Here is a 19,202-nt window from a genome sequence, read left to right on the forward strand (position 1 = left end):
GGAAGATTTTTTCTGGAGTTTCTTTCAACGGATTTAAGTACAAACTGCGTTGATGATGAAGTCATTCTGCGTTTTTCATTACTCAAGCTCATTTTGTAGACAACAATATCGCCGACTGTTCAGAAGATGACAATGTTATGATGGTGTCAAGGTAGAAGGTAACAAGTTAATATTAGTGAAAAACTCATAGAAAAATACATTAAAATAGATAATGTTCAAGGAGCCTTGACTAGCCTCGGATCAAAATTGAACAAAAATATACCAACCTCGATTACAAATTTGCCATGGATATCCTGGTAAAACTGTGATAATTTGGCATGTCGGATACCTGTTGAAAAGTCAAATATGAAGCTACTAGTAGTAAGTTTCCAATGGCTCCCGGGCGAGTCTAAAATTAGTATGCAACGTCATGAAATTCTTTTGTAATTTTTGGAATCATGGGATAATCAACTTGTAAAGAACAGGGTGATTATTTTTTACACGTTGATATGGGCATTGAGTTTTCATTCGGCCTTGTTAGTATTGTATATTTTGAAGATTTTTTTGATAAATGGATCGGTTAGAGGTTCAATGGTTTAAAAAAAATATTGTTGGACTTGTATGTAGCTATACAGAAGAGACATCTATCATCCCAAACCATTATGTACCAGCAATGTAATTATTGCTAAACAATGTGGTTTAATGCATATTCTGATATTATAGAAAATAAATGATCAAATTGATACTAATTAATGAAAGTAAATTGTTCCTTTTTATATTAATTTGATTCTATTAGGTGTAATCGTCATAGTGGCCAAACTACTTATTACCTGTTATGGGCATGGGACAAGGGAAAATTTGTTCAGAATCGATTTCATTAGGAGAATTAACAAACCACCCTATTTCTTTATTGCTAGTTTTACTTAATGTTGCTAATTTCAACAGCCATCAATAATAATACAAACACTCCGCTAACTGCAATTGTTTTGAGTCTATTTCCCAGTCAGGCATTTAACAGTGGAGTGCGGAATCCCTGAACGTAACACACTGCTCTTTATAATCCCAATAACTTTTACGCCATAAAATTAATAATTAAGTACTTTTAATCCACTAAAAATGCTTGCAAGAAAATCGAATAATTCTTACGGAATAATCTTACAAAGGGACTTCGGTGACTCGTCAAAAAGTACGTCACAAGTTTTGAGATGATCAGCGTTGCGTGACCTTAGGGTAAATGAATGAGCAATGCAGCATACAATGGTTTTATGTTAATGAATATATTGATTTGCAATCAGGGAAATAGTATAATTGTATTCCTACGATATTCATTTGGCTATTTGACAATGTAACTTAAAAAGACGATAAATAATAGTATTTCGATTGAACCGTGACACTTTAACGCTCTTATTATTTCGTCGCATGACACGGTTCTTAAGTTCACAAACAGTTACATTTGCTTTATTTGGAAAATGCAGCCTATTTTTGTCCTGATATTAATCACGCAATGTAATATGACTCGAAAACAAAGACCATGTCTCTTGATTCCTTATTTAAATGAAACAGTTTCTGGCGTCATTTGCTGGAAAATCTAAACATTGAGATTGAAAATAAACAACTTGGCTTTTCCGCATGGAAAATTATTAATTGACTACCTAAGTTTCACTATGGTGTAACATCATCAGGTTTCATCATTTTGATCTCTGTCAACATCATCATTTTGACCCGATGACGTTATGCCAATGCTATGCCTTGGATTCGTTCATGAATGACCTCGAGGACCATACAAATTCTTAAGTTATGCATCGGGCCCACTCGTCTCTCCGGGTGCTGAGGAGTTAGGGCTTAACGTTTATTTGGGGCCTTCATACAGATTCAAATTTAGATTTTCTAGCAGCTGGGGACAATGCAAACTTTCTCCCGCCAATATCTACATTGTGACCGGCACAAATATAGGGAGGCGAGAGTAGTTTAGAAAATAAAAGCAATTAACCTGGCACACAAGATATTAAATATCTCTTGATCGATTTCTTGGGATCATTCCCATGTCGCCAACAAAAACATCAATATGGAAAAAGAATCAGCGGTGAAGACGGAAACGTCCGCATCACTCACCTCCGGATGGTCCCACGTGGCCATGTGGTGGTGGTGCGGCCGCCGCTGCCACGGCCTCCTCGGACGCTGCTACTGCCGCCGCGGGCATCGGCTGGAACTCAAAGGTGGCCTTGAAGCCCTGGCCGGGTGACTCCGAGTCAGAGACGAACTCAACGGTGAGGTCCCTCCCCGTGGAGAGCACTTCCCGCTCGGAGCCCTCGTTGCAGAGGACGCTGATGACTGGTGGGCCCTTGTTGACGGGGGTTAGGACGGCCGCCGCCGACGTCTCCTCAACTCGGGAACTTTTCGCGGACGGGGCTCGCCGGCCGCTGCTGCCCCCGTACACTGGCCCCATAGGCGGTATCCTACCGTCGTATACCCTGATGAGATCGGCTCGGTTGATGCAACTACGGGCGAGAAAGGAGAAATTTAGGCAAATAATCTAGTCCAGTGCACGGCAGCTTAACTTTTTAATAAAAATTATATTCATATCGAAAGTTTTACCATTTTAGGAAATAAATTAGTCAGTAAGACAACCTGATGATGGAATTAAAAACTACCTTATGGAGAACATTGGTACCAAGGTCTTGATTTAAATGAAGTATGTGTGTGTGGGATTACAGAGTTACTTCCTTCATTTCAAAATGTTGACAGTAGTTTAGCACTCATATCGTAGCAGGAATTCCCGTTGATTGCCATAATTTTTACACCCAATGTCACAATCTCTTTCACGCATAAAATGTTGGTGATGCCTTTAAATGCCGTTGATTTTATAGTGGTGTAACTGATTGAAGAAAAATGGTACTATATTCTTATAGGAATCTTCTCAGAGATTCAAGTTAAAAGAAAATAGAGTATACGAGGTATAAACAGGTAAGGAAAGTTTAAGATGGGAATAAATTTAGATCTAATACAAGACATGAGCTCTTAATTAAAGTTAGCATATATTCGCTCGCTCACTCGCGTGCTTATAATATTTAAGCATGAGAAAATTTATCAAACCAGATTGTGTGGTACGTTGTTCATTAGATCACATGAACTTTTGAAAATGATGCATAAAATGTAACAAAAGTCATAGGTTTCATCATTATGGGAAAACTGAGAATACGTTTTAGGTAATAAACAAAGGTTTTCATTCATTACATTAGATAGGACAGCTCTCGGGCTCTTCAAATTAGTCATTTTAAATAAGTATTTAGTAACTTACCAACTGCGGTTATTTGCATGATGAATTTAGTCCTGGATTATTGAAGAGAAACATGATTACGACTCGTACACCTCGTCAACGATCTAGAAATATTGATTAATTAGGTGGCTTAACCTGTTTTTATAAATATTTCAATTATAAGTGGGAAATACCACGCTTATAAAAGTTGGAATTTAACTGAAATTGGTAGTTATATATTTCTTAATTGCCGGAATAATATATGCCCCCTTTTGTACACACGTAATTTTAATTTTTTGAGGCGATTGCGTCTACAAACAGCTTAAGTAATAAAATCGGATCACACTTCTCTACCTTAAAGACTTGATCCAATGCTTATTTTCGTCCATTAGAGGCATGCAATTTGGCTTATTGATAGTTAGTTTAACCTATTTTTTCTAGGGTCATATTTGGGGGTACGGAAAATGCATAACTTCTTTATCACTTTTGTTTATTTTATGTTAATACATTATTACGAGCTACTTAGGCATTTACATAATTTTTACCATTTTCGAATTATTTATTCGTGGTTAAATGTTTTCATTTACTCCCTACTGAATTATATTTTTTAATCCTTACCTTTACTTGCTTTATCTCAAAACATCTTTTAAAATTGATTTATTTTAATGTTAACCTCTCATTCTAGAAGAAACACCTTTACACTAAAAATATGCCTAGCTTATTACAGTGGTAAAACGAACGAGGCGTATCGAATCAATTGTATGCGTATTGTTTGCAGATATATGAGTTTTTCATTTCCAAGAATGAGAGAGTATATTTACGGTGCGCGCGAAATAAAATTATTCACTGAAAATTGAAAATAAGGAGAAACAATTGTCATATCCCTACCCTTTCCGTTGAGTATCTTGGAAAATGTGTATTCGCTTATTTTCCTATTTAATTTCCGATTTTCTTGATTGAAATCGTACAGACTTTCCTTCCTTTTCTATATTTCAGTCTTCTTAGTTTCTGTCCTTTAGTTACACTTACAGTTAAAGATCGAGGTGAAATTCGAATACAAAAATTTGATAACCACAAACGAGCACGCCACTGAAGTAAGGCCGTGACATTTTTCTTTTAAGAATTCCAAAGATACTGCGGGGGATGCCGCCGCAGTAACTTTTAACGGAGTCATCCGCTAATGTGCATTTCAATGCTACAATTTCAGAGTGTAAAAATCATTCGCCTTGACCGGGTTCGACTGCCGGCCAAGGCGAATGATTTTTACACTCTGAAATTGTTGCATTTTTCTTTTACGAGTAGATGCAGAATCCACCTAACAGAAAACGATAATGAAAAAGAAACAAAAGTTTAAGGACAAAAATTAAAATTAATATATTTATGAAAATAATAAAGTTTACCATTTTACATGTAGAGAAAAAATAATAATGCGCGATTTTCGGATTGATAGTATCTTCCACAAAAAATCAAACAAAGATAAAGGACAAATTCCAAAGAAACTGCGGGAGATGCCGCAACAGTAACTTTTAACGGAGTCATCCGCTAATGTGCATTTCAATGCAACAGATAAAGGAATTTATTATTAAGAAAGACAGTCAGGATTCAAGTACATGCATAGAAGCTTCCCTGTTCCGCTGTCAATTATCCAAACAGTCATAGCAATAATAAGAATAGTAAATATTCTGATCCCTTTTCGATTGACTCCTGTTCTATTCGATATGCGAATCCAGAATTACTTACAGGAATAGCAGAATGCATAGGAGAGTATAATACTGTAAGAACGTAGCCTTGAATTCTCTTTCAGCGTTCTCATTCATCGACTTTTGGCTGTTATCAGTTACTGCCACGATTGTAAGTCAGAATTGGAAACATGGGACAGAGTAATTTCCCTCACTCCAATATGCATTAACGTTCTCTCTTATATCAAATAGATAATTAATTCACGATTTTTTGCATAATATAAAGCATAACGGTTTTTGTCTACTACTCTGAATAATGACAGTAAGTTTACGTAAAATCCATTTGAAAAGCGACATATGATATATAACTCCTCGAGTCATACTAACCTACAATTGTTGTATGTTATTATCGGTAACCTATCAGTTAAGAGACGTTTTTAAAGGACCTAAGCTACCAAAAGGTACAGCAACAATTCCCTCAAACTTAAAAAAACACAAACCGATATTGAGCCTTAAAGTAGGCCCCTCGTGTTGATGATTCTGAAAACAAGGTTAATGGAATTTCAAACTTATCTTTCTGTAGTGTTCAAATATTACTGTTATTCCTCCTTTTAGAATAGAAACTAACACTGTTCTGACGAATTCTTCAGGCAAAATTCCTCATTCATAAATGCTACCAAATAGCTCATAAAAACACTTCCTAATAAATTATCCTAAGCCTGTAAGTAGTTCCGCGGGAGTTTTGTCTACACCCACGGCCTTATTTTATTTTAAATTCCCTTTTCATTTCACCATCGAGTAAGCCCTGACCTGAACTTGCTTCATCCAGGTCTGTCCATAAATTAGTATGACTTATTTTTTTCGGATACACGGACGGACGGGCGGCGGTTTCTCTGGATGGTTCGAGTGATGGACGTCGCAGGAAAGGCTAGAGACCAATGGTAGTTGGCTACTAGCTTTTGCAGAGGATTGCTCGTTTACGAAACCTCTATAGCGTGGCTTCGATACGCTCCGTCATGAACTCGTTATTGGAACATCGCAATGCCATCACATTTTGCATGAACCTCTGCACAAACGGGAAAGAGACTTATGGCATGCTCAAGGCAGCTAACAGTGATAACGACATGGAAAGATAACGGACATTTTGGGGGGCAGCGGTAGTTTAAGGAGGGTAGAGAAGATGTTGAAAACGCGGAGTGTTCAGGACGCCCTTCAACCTCAAAAAATGACGAAAATCTTGCAAGGGTGAAGGCTTTGTTGGACAGAGATGGTATAGATAAGTGCTCACATGGTTTTTGATGAAGTTGACATCCTTTAAAGTGATGTGCGTCGACATGCGAGCGAAAAAATGGACATGAGAAAGGTGTGTGCGAAGTTGGTTCGGCATGTGCTCTCGGGCGAACAAAAGAAAACTCGCACGCGGATCTGCCAAGAGCTTATCGACCAAATGAGTAAAGATCCACAGTTTTTAGATGTTGCCTCACTAGATTTATTCCATTTCCTCCGGCTCAGATACATGCCGAAAGAATGCCACTACAGCTCTGAGGCAGCGTTACAATTAGGCCGTGAAGAGAGGGCTTAGCCGTATTCCACGCGCCGCCTTCCAGAGGGCGTACGAGGCGTGGAAATCTGGCAGCGGTGTGTGCACGTAAAAGGGTGCAACTTTGAAGGCCTTTGAGTGAATGTATCAGTATGTTAACAAACTATTGTTCAATCGGCTCAGTCCCACTACTTTTGGGATAGACCTTGTACATCATATTCTCTCTCTGTCTAATTTTTGCTGGCTTAATTTCTTAATAATAGAGTTCCTCTACATATTCTGTCCTATTTCCCTAGGATCTTTTTTGGTGTTACCTGTATATTTCCTGACTTTTCGGCGCCATTCCGATCCCCATAACCATCAAATATTTTCTTATAGGAACGCCCGCGATTATATTTTCCAACTGATCATATTCCCTAATTACTTCTTCTCCCCTATGACTGCTTGGTGGCATTTATACCTGAAAAATGATCTAGATCGTCGGTTCTACTTTTACTTCTACTCGTAAAATTCTAACTGTTGCTTACTCTACGATAACTACGCTTCTTTCTCACATTTTAATTCAGCATCAATACCTCCTCTTGCTGGCTCTTTTACCTTTCGCTGTATATTTCCCTTAACTATTGCCAAAATCCTTATTTCCTCTTTCCACCTCTTACTTTATATTATCTAATTATTTTTGTCCTTAACACGGCCCTAAAATTAAAATTCCAACTAATTTGCTTTTTCATCCTCTCTGCTGATACTCTCTCTTTTGCTTAGCTAGGTTTTCGGGAGATCATGATCGCGGAAGCTTTCCTTCCCCCGCTGCCGGGCACGACACACGACCGATGTCGGTGAGTCCAGTTGTCGCCAGGCGTCTGTTTCTCTATACTGTCCGTCATGGCATTCTTTAGATAAATATTAGGGAGTATTCCTGTTGTCTTCCTCAATAGAAATCTTCCTTTTTAACGTGACACCATGACTCAATACCCACCCCACAGGGGTCAAACGCCTTTGTAGCCGCTTCACTGAGTAGCAGACGCTGCGCGGACCTTTCATCCGGCTCCTATCCTTCGACCTATCTGGTATGGGTGGCCATACCAAGGGAAATTATCATTTCTCCCACCAGCAAAGCCATGGGTCGTCGGAACACACCAGCTCTTCCACCAAGTCAAGGTTGTAGTCCAAACCTCGAATAATTTGATTTGGCTCTGGACATTTTGAAAAGGAAAATTTATTTGGGAACACGGAAAATATTACAGATACAAGTTTTATACCATCTAGTCATGAAGATAGTAAATTATATTAGCGCTTTAAAAAGTACAAAGAACTCAATCGGTTATGCTTCTGAAGCCGTGGGAAATATTAATTCCCTCGGATTCCGCAAATAATATCCCTATGAAAGATAACCACTATAGAAGGCTGGAATATGCTTTCTATTTTGTCTCAAATATCGCAGATGGTATACTCGAAAGAGGCGTTAATTTTATTATATCTACAATGAATAAGACTTGTTTTGCCAACCACAGGATATACTTCTTGCTCATTGAAAGACACTGCTCTCGGAGTGGTTTGATTTGCCGCTGTTAAACTTCTGCCTATGTTGAAGCTTATCATAGCATCTAAATCACGCTCGAAGTGAATTACAAATAATGGTTGTGGTACCTTAGAAGATAAGAGTATACTAAATGCGCTGGACGAATAAGCATTAACTAAGATAAGGTAAGAGTCGAGTCGAATCGAAAACATAGAAGAAGAGATGATGTATTCCAACAAAAAGGTGTATGCAAGTACTAATTAGAGGTATTGTGGGTAAGACAAATAGGTGGAAATACAGGCAGAACAACAGGCAGGCAGACATACAGTAGGCAGAATACATGGAAAGTCTGATGTTAGCCGTAAATGTATGAAGTGTGAAGAAAGATACAAAAGAAGTTAGTGGTTACCCGTGCAGACCAATCTTCGAAGCCATAACTTAAAATAGTAATGGCAGTCTGGATATGTTCCAGCAAAAATTAGCAATATATGTCAATTAGTACTAATGTAGCATCAGAAATACTAAGAAATTTACTGTCAATAACTTTTAGTATTATCTAAGAGGAATAGATGGACATTAGTAGCCTTATTGTTAGTGTGCGGTTAATTACTGGTGTCACTGGCTATATTAGACCTATAAAAATGGTATGAATATTAAATTGAGCAAAATCATTCATTCGTATCAACGCTTAAGTCTATGCGAAAAATCCAAATGAGGTCAGATTCCGGGATAAGAATCATGTTTCCAAAATCTGTCCAATTAATAAAAAAATATTAAAACATTTGATAAAAAATATTCCTTGACATCAAACAAAATTTTAAAAACACTGTGCAACATCATTGATGAAAGACAGCCATGTATAAATGTAGAAATATGAGAGAAATTTTTAACATAAATGTGAATTCGCATTCCTTTAGGCGATAAACTCTCTTCCTTCAGTCACCGCTTACCCTTTATGAAGAACCTTCATTTCCAAAAATTGGGACGTAAACGAAAATCAATGTAAATTTTTCGCTATTTTGAAATAAATAAAACATACTCTAAGTATTTGATCTAAATCAGTCAGATAAGACATGTCGAGTTACTGCTAGTTTAAAAGGATGGATGAAATTCCAAAATTTTTTGGATTGAGATTGTTTCTGCAGTTTCGTCGGAAGATCATTCTTACTTTAAAACAATTTAAAAAATTATTTCAATTGCTTATCTTTAGTCTCCATCATTACTCATCCCTTACTCTGTAGCAGTTGTGTGCCACCTTATAGTCTTTGAGAGTTCATCACGGAAAAGATAGTTATCCTCAGAACTTTTTCAAATTTTAAATCGTTATTTCATGGTATGTTTCGAAATACTACCTTGAACAAAAAGTTCCCGGAATAACCACCGTGTGGCGCTCCCATCGTGCCGATTTGAGTTCTGTTTTTTTTTGTTAAATTGGTACATCTGTTGTTGATATTCCCTTTAAATCTTAGTGTCATAACTTGACATTTGCAAAAGTTACGTAGCCAAGAGTACATCTATCTCTGTGTGTGTTGGCGATTTTTTACAATTGCAGAAATGGATTTAAATTTGCAACAACGAACTTGTATTAAATTTTGCGTAAAAAACGGATTTAGTGGCGCACGGACGTTGGAAATGTTGGAAAAGTGTTTCGGCAACGATTCTCTAAAAAAAACGGTCGTTTACCAGTGGCACGAGCGGTTCAGAAGTGGTCGTGAGTCAATCGAAGATGATGAACGCAGTGGCAGACCATCGACATCGAAAGTCGGTGAAAAAATTGATAAAGTAAAAGAAATGTTGGTCAATAACCGCAAATTAACCATCAGAGAAATAGCGGAGGACTTGAACATTGCCTATGGATCCGCCCAAGACATTGTGGTTAATGATTTGGGTTTCCGTCGTGTAGCAGCAAAGTTGGTGCCAAAAGACCTCAATTTCATGCAAAAAAGAGACCGTGTTGACGTCGCAAAAGACATGATTTGCGAGGCTGAATCCGATCCCACATTCATCAAAAGGATCATTACTGGAGACGAGACGTGGGTTTATGAGTACGACACGCAATCCAGACATCAGGCAAGTGAATGGCGTTCACCAAATGAGCCGAGACCAAAAAAACCACGTCGTTTTCAGTCAAAAAAGAAGGCAATGCTGACGGTTTTCATGGATTACAACGGTGTAGTGCATCATGAATTTTTGCCATAAGGCCAGACAGTAAACAAAGAGTATTATTTGGGCGTTATGAGACGTTTGCGTGAAGCAATTCGCTGAAAGAGACCAGAAATGTGGGCAGAAAACTCGTGGATTTTGCACCATGATAACGCACCGTCGCACAGTGCTATCATTATTCGTAATTTTACCATTATTTAAAACAAATACCATCCAACAGCCACCGAATTCACCTGATTTGGCTCCCTGTGACTTCTTTCTGTTCAATCGAGTTAAAAAACCATTACGGGGAACGCGTTTTAGCAGCCGAGAGGAAGTAATGGAAAAATCGCAGGAAGCACTGATGGACATACCGAAAACCGACCGTAACTTTTGCAAATGTCAAGTTATGACACTAAGATTTAAAGGGAATATCAACAACAGATGTGCCAATTTAACAAAAAAACAGAACTCAAATCGGAACGATGGGAGCGCCACACGGTGGTTATTCCGGGAACTTTTTGTTCAAGGTAGTACATCTATTTCTCAACATTTTCGAGTTTTCGTCAAAAGGAAATAACCACCCGCACACTTTCATAGCTAAATTTTCTTGATTAAAACCTACAATGCCTCTGCTCATAATTGGACTGTGGGCAACATGTAAACGTCCTCCACAAAATGAAGCTGATATCAAGATAGCACTTAAGCATTCTACAAGGTCAACAACTCCAGTGAGTTGTTAACATGGACGTTCGCCACATTTATGAGCACCCAATAGAGTAGGAACTCTAAGATTTTTTTACGATGTCAATAATCAACAAACCAACAATCAAACAATAATCAAGAAGCACATGCGTGGCAATTATTTATCAGGCATGCTTCACTTATATAAACTATAATGATACAAGCTAAATTTAAAAATTAGTTTGGCATTAAAATCATAAGCATGTTCATAGATGATCTAAAATATTTTAAAAATTAATATTTAAATACGTAGTACATACAGAAGGAATGTGGTTTCCACATTAAAAACTGCACGTAATTAGAAATTATTAAAAAATTAAATTGTTCTTTCTCTGTAAATAATTTTGGAAGAAACATTTGAAGCCAATTTAATCCGTAGGTATTAGGTATAATAAGTTAGGTAGTAGAAACAAAAATATCATCATTTATAAAATGTTTAACATTCTAAAGAAGATCATAATTTATTTTAAAATGCCTAGAAACATCGCTAAATTTCACTTTTTATTTTTTTTAATTTAAGGTGAAACTCAATTAAGTATTTAATACCAAAATGTGTATTAGTATTTCTTGATTGTATTTGTTTGCCATGGAACATAGGTTTTTAGCATACTTGGAAGTATGTTCTTAGAGGCTAATTGAACTACGTGCCTTGGTATTTAATGCGAGGAATTTCAGTGCATCAGAATTAAATCTGTATGGTAATGGTTTTCTCTAAGCTTATTGCACCATTGAATTGATCATGCTGGCACTGAGCTTACAGAAATTTGATAGAAAGCGGAAGAAAAGTGTTCGATAAGCGCGTGAATGGAAACCACAATATCATGCATAAAGTCGAGACTGAGTGGCTTCACAGGAGTCGTAAAAGAAGCGTCTTGCGCCCAAATGCGGTCCGGTTGTTCTTCTCTCACCGAATATTCCTTTGAGTTTCCTTCGACTGTGCGAAGGGTCAATTAACACACTTCCCATATTTGTGTGTTACAGTGTCCACAAGCTCGTGGACTTCGTTAACACTAGTGTGAGCGATAGCAGGTCTCTGCAGTGGAGAAACTAAAATCATTCCACAAATCCGCGATTGACCATGGTCTAGTGGCTTACCGTGGCCTGTAAAGCCTACAGGGGTGTTTTATTCATGTAACTCTTCGGAGCGATTTGAATTATGTGGAAATCTGCGTTCTCCTCCAGGGTTGAATTTAAAATTTCGGAACTTCACGAAGTAGCGGGAATCCTATTGTCCCCTCGACCAAACGGGACTGATTTTGTGGAAGAAAAATTAATGGTTTTGTACACACGTCTATTTTCCTTTCTTCTAAGGGAAACATAATAAAGAATAACCCGTATACGATAGGCCAATCTCAATATTAGCAATGAGGCAAAAAAGTATATAAATATCAAATGTATTTTATTACTATAGCTAATATTTTACATTTTAGAGGAACCTAATACGGTCTCCATCCGGTAGGAAGAGAGAGGGGGATAAAAAAATCGTAAATATTCCAGAATTCCGTGGTTCTTCTGGCTAGGCCACCGAGTAGAAGTAGTAAATTTAGAGGAAGTGACCAACAGTTGATATGAAAGGATGAAGGGTGAAGGGAAAGTCGGCAAGGCCCCAAGGGGTCCACAGTTTAACGTCCCATCCGACGGACGGCGCAATAATTCAAAGTACTCTCCACAAGGCATCCCTAGAAGGGATCGGGATGCCACCGAAAAATATATGCCACCTCCAGGATTTGAACCCGGGCCCTATGGTGGAAAGCCACTACCTTATACACCTTAGCTCATGCAGACACTTTCTTGTTTATCAGGATTGTTTACGAACATTTTGAAATTTTCCAAAAATACGTATTAAATATTGTCTCCTAACACAACTCGCAGCATTCCCTTGTAATGGCTTCATATGAAAGTATCTCCAAATAAAATTTACCGATTGTAAAATTTAACACTTTTAGCAAATTCCAAAGAAACTGCGGGAGATACCGCAACACTTTTAGCAAAGTATGTTCTAATTGCTTCATGCTTAATTAATTTTCCGTCTCCCTTTTAAATATATTTATTCCGGCTGATTACTTTATTACAGATTTGTATCCAAGAAATAATTACGAACTATCCATTATCTGAACGGGGCTTAAATTGTTTGCCAAAGGGAGTTAGATTTCTTAGCATTATGAGAGGATTCCTTTTCTCAACTTGGCAGATGATACGCCTCAAAAAATGGATTATATTTTTTTCTTCCCATTTCGGCATCCAAATAAAGGCAATATGTAAGAAATGCAAAGATTAATTGGTTGCATTGCTATTAGTTTAAAAATACTTATAATATATAGAAGTCATTATCTTTCCACATTTTCATCTTCATGCGTCCATTATGAGCTAAAAAGTTGAAATCTTAAACAACGGTTTCCCCTGCGAATCACGGATTGGGGAATAAAAACCTTTCGCTTTTGAAATCCTATCGTGATCTCCCGTCCCTTAACTTGCATCTCGATCACGCATCTCTTATCAGATAATACTGTTTTCCTACGTTTGTGCTACTTCTAATTAGCCAGGGAAGAAAAAGACTAAATCAGTATTGTTAGAGCAGAGTTTTATGAACATAGTAAGTGCATTTGCGAGAAATGTTGTTACGCATTATTTATAGAGCGACAAAAATTTTGTTGACACTATTCCGTGATTTGCAGCTATTACAAAAAAAATATATTGTCTCAGTAAAATATATTTATTATGTAAACCTTTTGGGCTATTTTTTGCAAATGTTGACGTTTATGAAAACACCTATTAAGAGTTTAAAGATGGTATTTACACGCTTGTTGATTCCATCATTATCAGTATACCCAATATAAACCTATACGGTACTAATTAGAAACTCACGGAAACGGGCGACACACGAGAAGATAATGCGTAAATCCAAGTGACTACGCTTTTTTACACGTCCAAGCATATTAATCAGTAAAATATACCGCAAAGGTTCATCATCTTCCTCTATAAGAGTTGAAAAAAGATGCGTCTACTTCGCATTAAGTGCATAGAATTTTTCGATTCAGATTTAATTATCTCCTGCAGAAAAGCATTTTAAGGGTAACACTGATGAGGAGTAAGACAACTACAAAAGTAACACTCTTCTTGTAACCGAAACCGTTTGTCAAATTAAATTTTAATGGGTATTTAATTAAAATATATTTCACCTTAGATTATCATATTTCCCTCTGCCTGCAAAAATTGAAAGCAGTTTGACCTTATCGCAATCTTAATGCTGCGAAGCATCACATTTAATCCGTGTCACGGCCAAAAGATTTTGAAATAAAATTTCCTCCAAAGGGATTACCATCTAAATATATATATATATATATATATATATATATATATATATATATATATATATATATATATATATATATAGTACGGTCCTATAAAATACCAGTACCCGAAGGATTCCTCTTTAAACAACTGACCCAAAGAGAATTCACGATTTCGAGGAATATGAAAAAGAACCCATAGAAGTTCTCCTTCCTTTCCCTTGATAAGGAAGAGAGTTTGAGTTCGGTGAGGGAGCAGAGTTTGGAAGAAGCTCGGATTACGGTAGGTCTTTTCTGTCTTCTCGCCTTCACTTGATCCTGTTGGTAGCATTTCAACGTCATCCCTCGGTGAATCTAGACCAAAGGATTCAGACGACTAATAGAGTAACAGATGCCTGCTGAATATCTTTCTTATGGCCAGATATGTGGGGGAAATACACAGTTATGGTCAGTTCACGTAGACATGAAACTGCGTGCACATGTCGCACCCCTCCTTGGAAAGGATGCATCCTCTCTCCCACCCCACATTTTGCCTAGTATTTTTCCAGCATTGCCAAAACATCTCGATTTCTGTTTCTCCGATTAAGGTCACTTGCCATTTTTGACTGCCTTTGACCATTCTTCCATTCTATTTCTTTTTTATCAAGTTTATCAATAAACGGGGTGTCAAAATATTTCAATTCCTAAATATCCTAAAATATCATGGATGTTTTTAAAAACGGAAATTGAATCGCTCTTTCAAAAGTGGCATCATTAATGAAGCCAAACATTTAACAAATAAACCATGTGGTTGAAAAATTCGAACTCAAATACTAAATAATCCACAAAAATCCAAAGGAACACACAAAATAACATCCTAATCAAAGGGAAACGATTGTATTACTTATGACGTGAGCGTCATAGAAATGTTATACGTCGTCGTAGGCAGGAGAGAGTTGTTACTATTTGGGGACAAAGGGAATATTTATCAACGTTTGATTAGTGGGTCCCAAGTCCATAGAACAAAGTTATTATTCTTAGGCATGTTAGAAAATAATGGCAACTATTTTCCAACACTGGCGCGTCAGAACATAGTTGTACGCGTACAGCGCCATCTATCGTCTGTTTCCAAAACCAACACATATTATTGCTCTGATTTAGTAGTCTTTGCCTTCTGGTGAATGTAGGCAACAATGACCGCGAAATCAATTGCTCCCGCCAGTTTCTCATTCTGTGCTGTGGTTCAATTATTGTGCGCAAAAGAATCATCAGCTACCTGGGCATATTAAAGACGGGATGAATAACGGGGTGGTAGGCCTAGTATCCTGACCAATGAAATCATTCTTCCAGTGGACTAACAATTGAAATCTGATCGACAATTGACAATTTGTGTTCAGACTGATAACTTTGCTCGTGTTGGACGCAGCGTTATATACACGTTTGCTATAGAAAAACTCGGGTATCTCAAATTGTGTAAAAGGCGATCACAAAAAGGCATACATATGCGTATCCAAACAAAGAGCAATAAATGTTGAGTAGAAAAGCCGTCTTGGACCTCTAACCAACGACCCTAACTTGGACCTTAAGATATTTTCCCCTACTCAAACATAAATATGAGGCCATGCGGCAACGGTTTGAAGGCAACGTGAAGCTGAATACCGTTGCTTTAACTTGTTCAATTACCAGGCGAGAAACTTCTATGCTAAGGAATGAAAAAATCTGATGCAGCGTTACCAAAAGTACTTATTCTATATTCCTCTCGATTACTAATCTCATTACTGCAATGGCATCACACGTAACTTTCCCCTTCCGAAACCCGAGCTGGTCATCCACTAAGTAATCATTTGCCCTACTCTCTATCCATTTATTTATGATCCTTAGAACAACTTTAGTTCTTTAACACATTCGCAGTCATTACTTCTATTTCTTCCGATGAAAGCGGAGCTGAATTCCGTCGAAATTATCAAGAAATAACGTGTAAGTGATGTTTTAATTTGTTCTCATTTATAAATATATATATATACAGAAACATATATATATATATATATATATATATATATATATATATATATATATATATATATATGTTTATATATATATATGTGTGTGTGTGTATAAGAACAAATAAAAAAAATTATGTATACATTCATACATATATGTATATATATACATATATATATATACACATTCAAACACGAAATCCCGCCAAACGGCGAATAAATACTCATATATACAGAAACATATATAAGGAAAAGGGATAGGAACACGTATAAAGGACGAACACAATAGAGGTGGGGAAGGCGGAATCGAACGGATCACAAGAGTAAAAATATCTCCTCAACCGGGACTCGAACACCGGATCTTTCCACTTGCCGGGCGGATGCTCTTAACCACTTGAGCTATCGAGGATATGTAATCTACCCTGAGATCCGTGGGTCTTATATATCGCCAAGCGCCCCGATTCTTTAGCCAAGAGATGGCGTCAGGGGGCTGTTTCACCCACCAAAGGAGAAATAGACAATACACAAGAGGAAAGGACAGTGGTTAGAATTCATACAACATCATACAGGAAAAGAACAGTGCGTTTCGTGGCACGCATAGCCAGAAGAAAGAGATGAGCCACATTGGCCAAATACACATTCAAACACGAAATCCCGCCAAACGGCGAATAAATACTCATATATACAGAAACATATATAAGGAAAAGGGATAGGAACACGTATAAAGGACGAACACAATAGAGGTGGGGAAGGCGGAATCGAACGGATCACAAGAGTAAAAATATCTCCTCAACCGGGACTCGAACACCGGATCTTTCCACTTTCCACTTATATATACGAGGGTCATCCGGAAAGTAGTACCCGTTCGTGCCGCATGAAGTGCTGACGACGCGAGTAGCCGCTGGACGAGGTCAGATAGCTTCAGTGGCTTGTCTGCCTTCTCTGAGCCAAGTTGCGTGACGCTAGCATTGCCTGTGTTGTTTCTGTGATTGTTTACAATGTTTAAAAAAATTGAGAACGCCGCCAGTTGTGAAGTGAGGGCAGTGATTAAATTCCTCAATGCAAGAAACGTTCGCCCATGTGATATTCATCGCCAATTAAAGGAGGTGTATGGAGACAATGTAATGGACGAGTCGTCTGTTCGGCGGTGGTGTCGCAACTTCAACATGGGGAGGGGGAACACACACGACGATGAGCGTTCGGGGAGACCGTCTGTCATTACAGACCAACTGGTGAGCTCAGTTGACGAATTCGTGAGGAACGATCGGCGCGTCACAATTGATGACATCTGTGAGCATTTTCCCAATGTTTCTCGAACAATTGTTCATGAAATTGTTAAACACCATCTGCATTATGCAAAAATTTGTGCAAGATGGGTCCCTCGCGTATCTCAATGAGCTGGCGGCGAAGGACTATGCAGCAGGAATACAGAAACTTGTCACACGTTATGACAAATGCCTTAATTTGCTTGGAGATTATGTTGAGAAGTAGTTTAAAGTATCCTCTTTCAAATAAAATTTTTTATGTTTGTTAATATTTACTTTTGTGTCTTTATTTCACGAACGGGTACTACTTTCCGGATGACCCTCGTATATACATATATATATGTTTATATCCCTCCCCGGACTACAACCTTGACGTGGTTGAAGGGCTTGTGCGTTCCGATGACCCCTAGAGCTGTGCTGGCAGGAGAAATAATAATTGCTCCTTCTAAATTCCTCCTATTAAATAAAATATTGGCCAGAATATCTTTTGATTTTCTCCAGAAAGGGAGAAATAATGAGATTAGAATAATATCTAAAAAAACGCTATTTTATTGGGATACATTCCAAATAATTAAAGATCCGTATTTTTATTGGTTAAATATAGTATATCCAGCGAACGACTTGGTAACACGGCTGCTTAAGGCAATCAATTGTACTTCTTTTAAGTACGAAATCCGTCCTTGTTGTCCAAACTTGATATCTCGTTCATATGCATAGTATAATGGATGGGGTGGTTTTAGAGCGAAGTATAGTTAGGGGAGAAAGTGTAAGAGGAAGATACAGATAAGGAATGAAGGAATGAATAGGGTAATATAAGGTGGAAAGAGCGAAGAAGGAAAAGAGGAGCTTGGGAATAGGCTATATATATATATATATATATATATATATATATATATATATATATATATATAAGTGGGAGCTGGCGGGAGTAATAGTAATTGCTCCTGGTAGGATCACCTATGCCAGATAGGTCAGATAGGTCGAAGGTTAGGAGCCAGACGAAAGGTAGTCCACGCAGCGTCTGTTCCTCTGTGAGGCGGCTGCAATGGCGTCTGACCCCACTGGGGCGGCCAGTAAGTGATGGTGTCACGTTAAAAACACTATTGAGGAAGGCAACGGGAAACCACCTCAATTATCATTCCCAAGATTAACATGATCGACTATACAGAAATTTTGAGTCCTGGTAACTACGGGGCTTGGCCCAATCGACCGTGTGTCGGTGTGTCGTGCCCACGAAACCCTTGCAAGGGAAAACCAGCAGCAGCAGGACAGAGGACGCAGGAAAATACCAAATTAGTTAGAATAGGAACGTGGAATGTTAGGACAATGATGAGGACAGGGGAATTGGAGAATGTTAAGCGAAAGATGGAAAGGGGAAATATAGATATTTTACGTCTATGCGAGGTGAGGTGGAAAGATAGTCTGGATTACTGGAGTGATAAGTATAGAATAATATACAGCGACGGGGACGAGAGCCAACGGGGGGTCGTCATAGTATTAAATGAAGTGGTAGGAAGAAGCGTGGTCAACATAGAGCAGGTAACGCACAGAATACTACTAGTAGAGATAAAAGCTGAACCGACGACCTTGGTTATTAATCAGTTATACATGCCACCGAGCAACCATAAGGAAGAAGATGTCGATAGGATATACGATCAGTTAGAGGACATAATCGCGTTTGTTCCTGCAGGAAACATTTAATAGTGATGGGGGATTGGAATGCGACGGTAGGCGAAGGAAGAGATGGTGATGAGGTGGGGGACTACGGTTTAGGCACGAGGAATGACCGCGGGGAGAAAGCAGTTGAGT

The 19,202-nt window shown here is 38.0% G+C and overlaps 1 protein-coding gene across 1 annotated transcript in view; it reads right to left on the reverse strand.

Annotated features, from left to right (window-relative positions):
- The window catches only part of Sol1, a 1,662,073-nt gene that overhangs the window by 506,899 nt on the left and 1,135,972 nt on the right, over nucleotides 1-19,202 (reverse strand). The window contains exon 8 of the mRNA XM_071582627.1: nucleotides 2,092-2,477. Within this exon, the coding sequence (XP_071438728.1) occupies nucleotides 2,092-2,477 (386 nt within the window). The remainder of the gene's footprint in view (nucleotides 1-2,091; nucleotides 2,478-19,202) is intronic.

The sequence above is a fragment of the Hetaerina americana genome, unplaced genomic scaffold (assembly GCF_022747635.1).
Source record: "Hetaerina americana unplaced genomic scaffold, ioHetAmer1.1.p SCAF_12, whole genome shotgun sequence".
Classification (NCBI taxonomy): domain Eukaryota; kingdom Metazoa; phylum Arthropoda; class Insecta; order Odonata; family Calopterygidae; genus Hetaerina; species Hetaerina americana.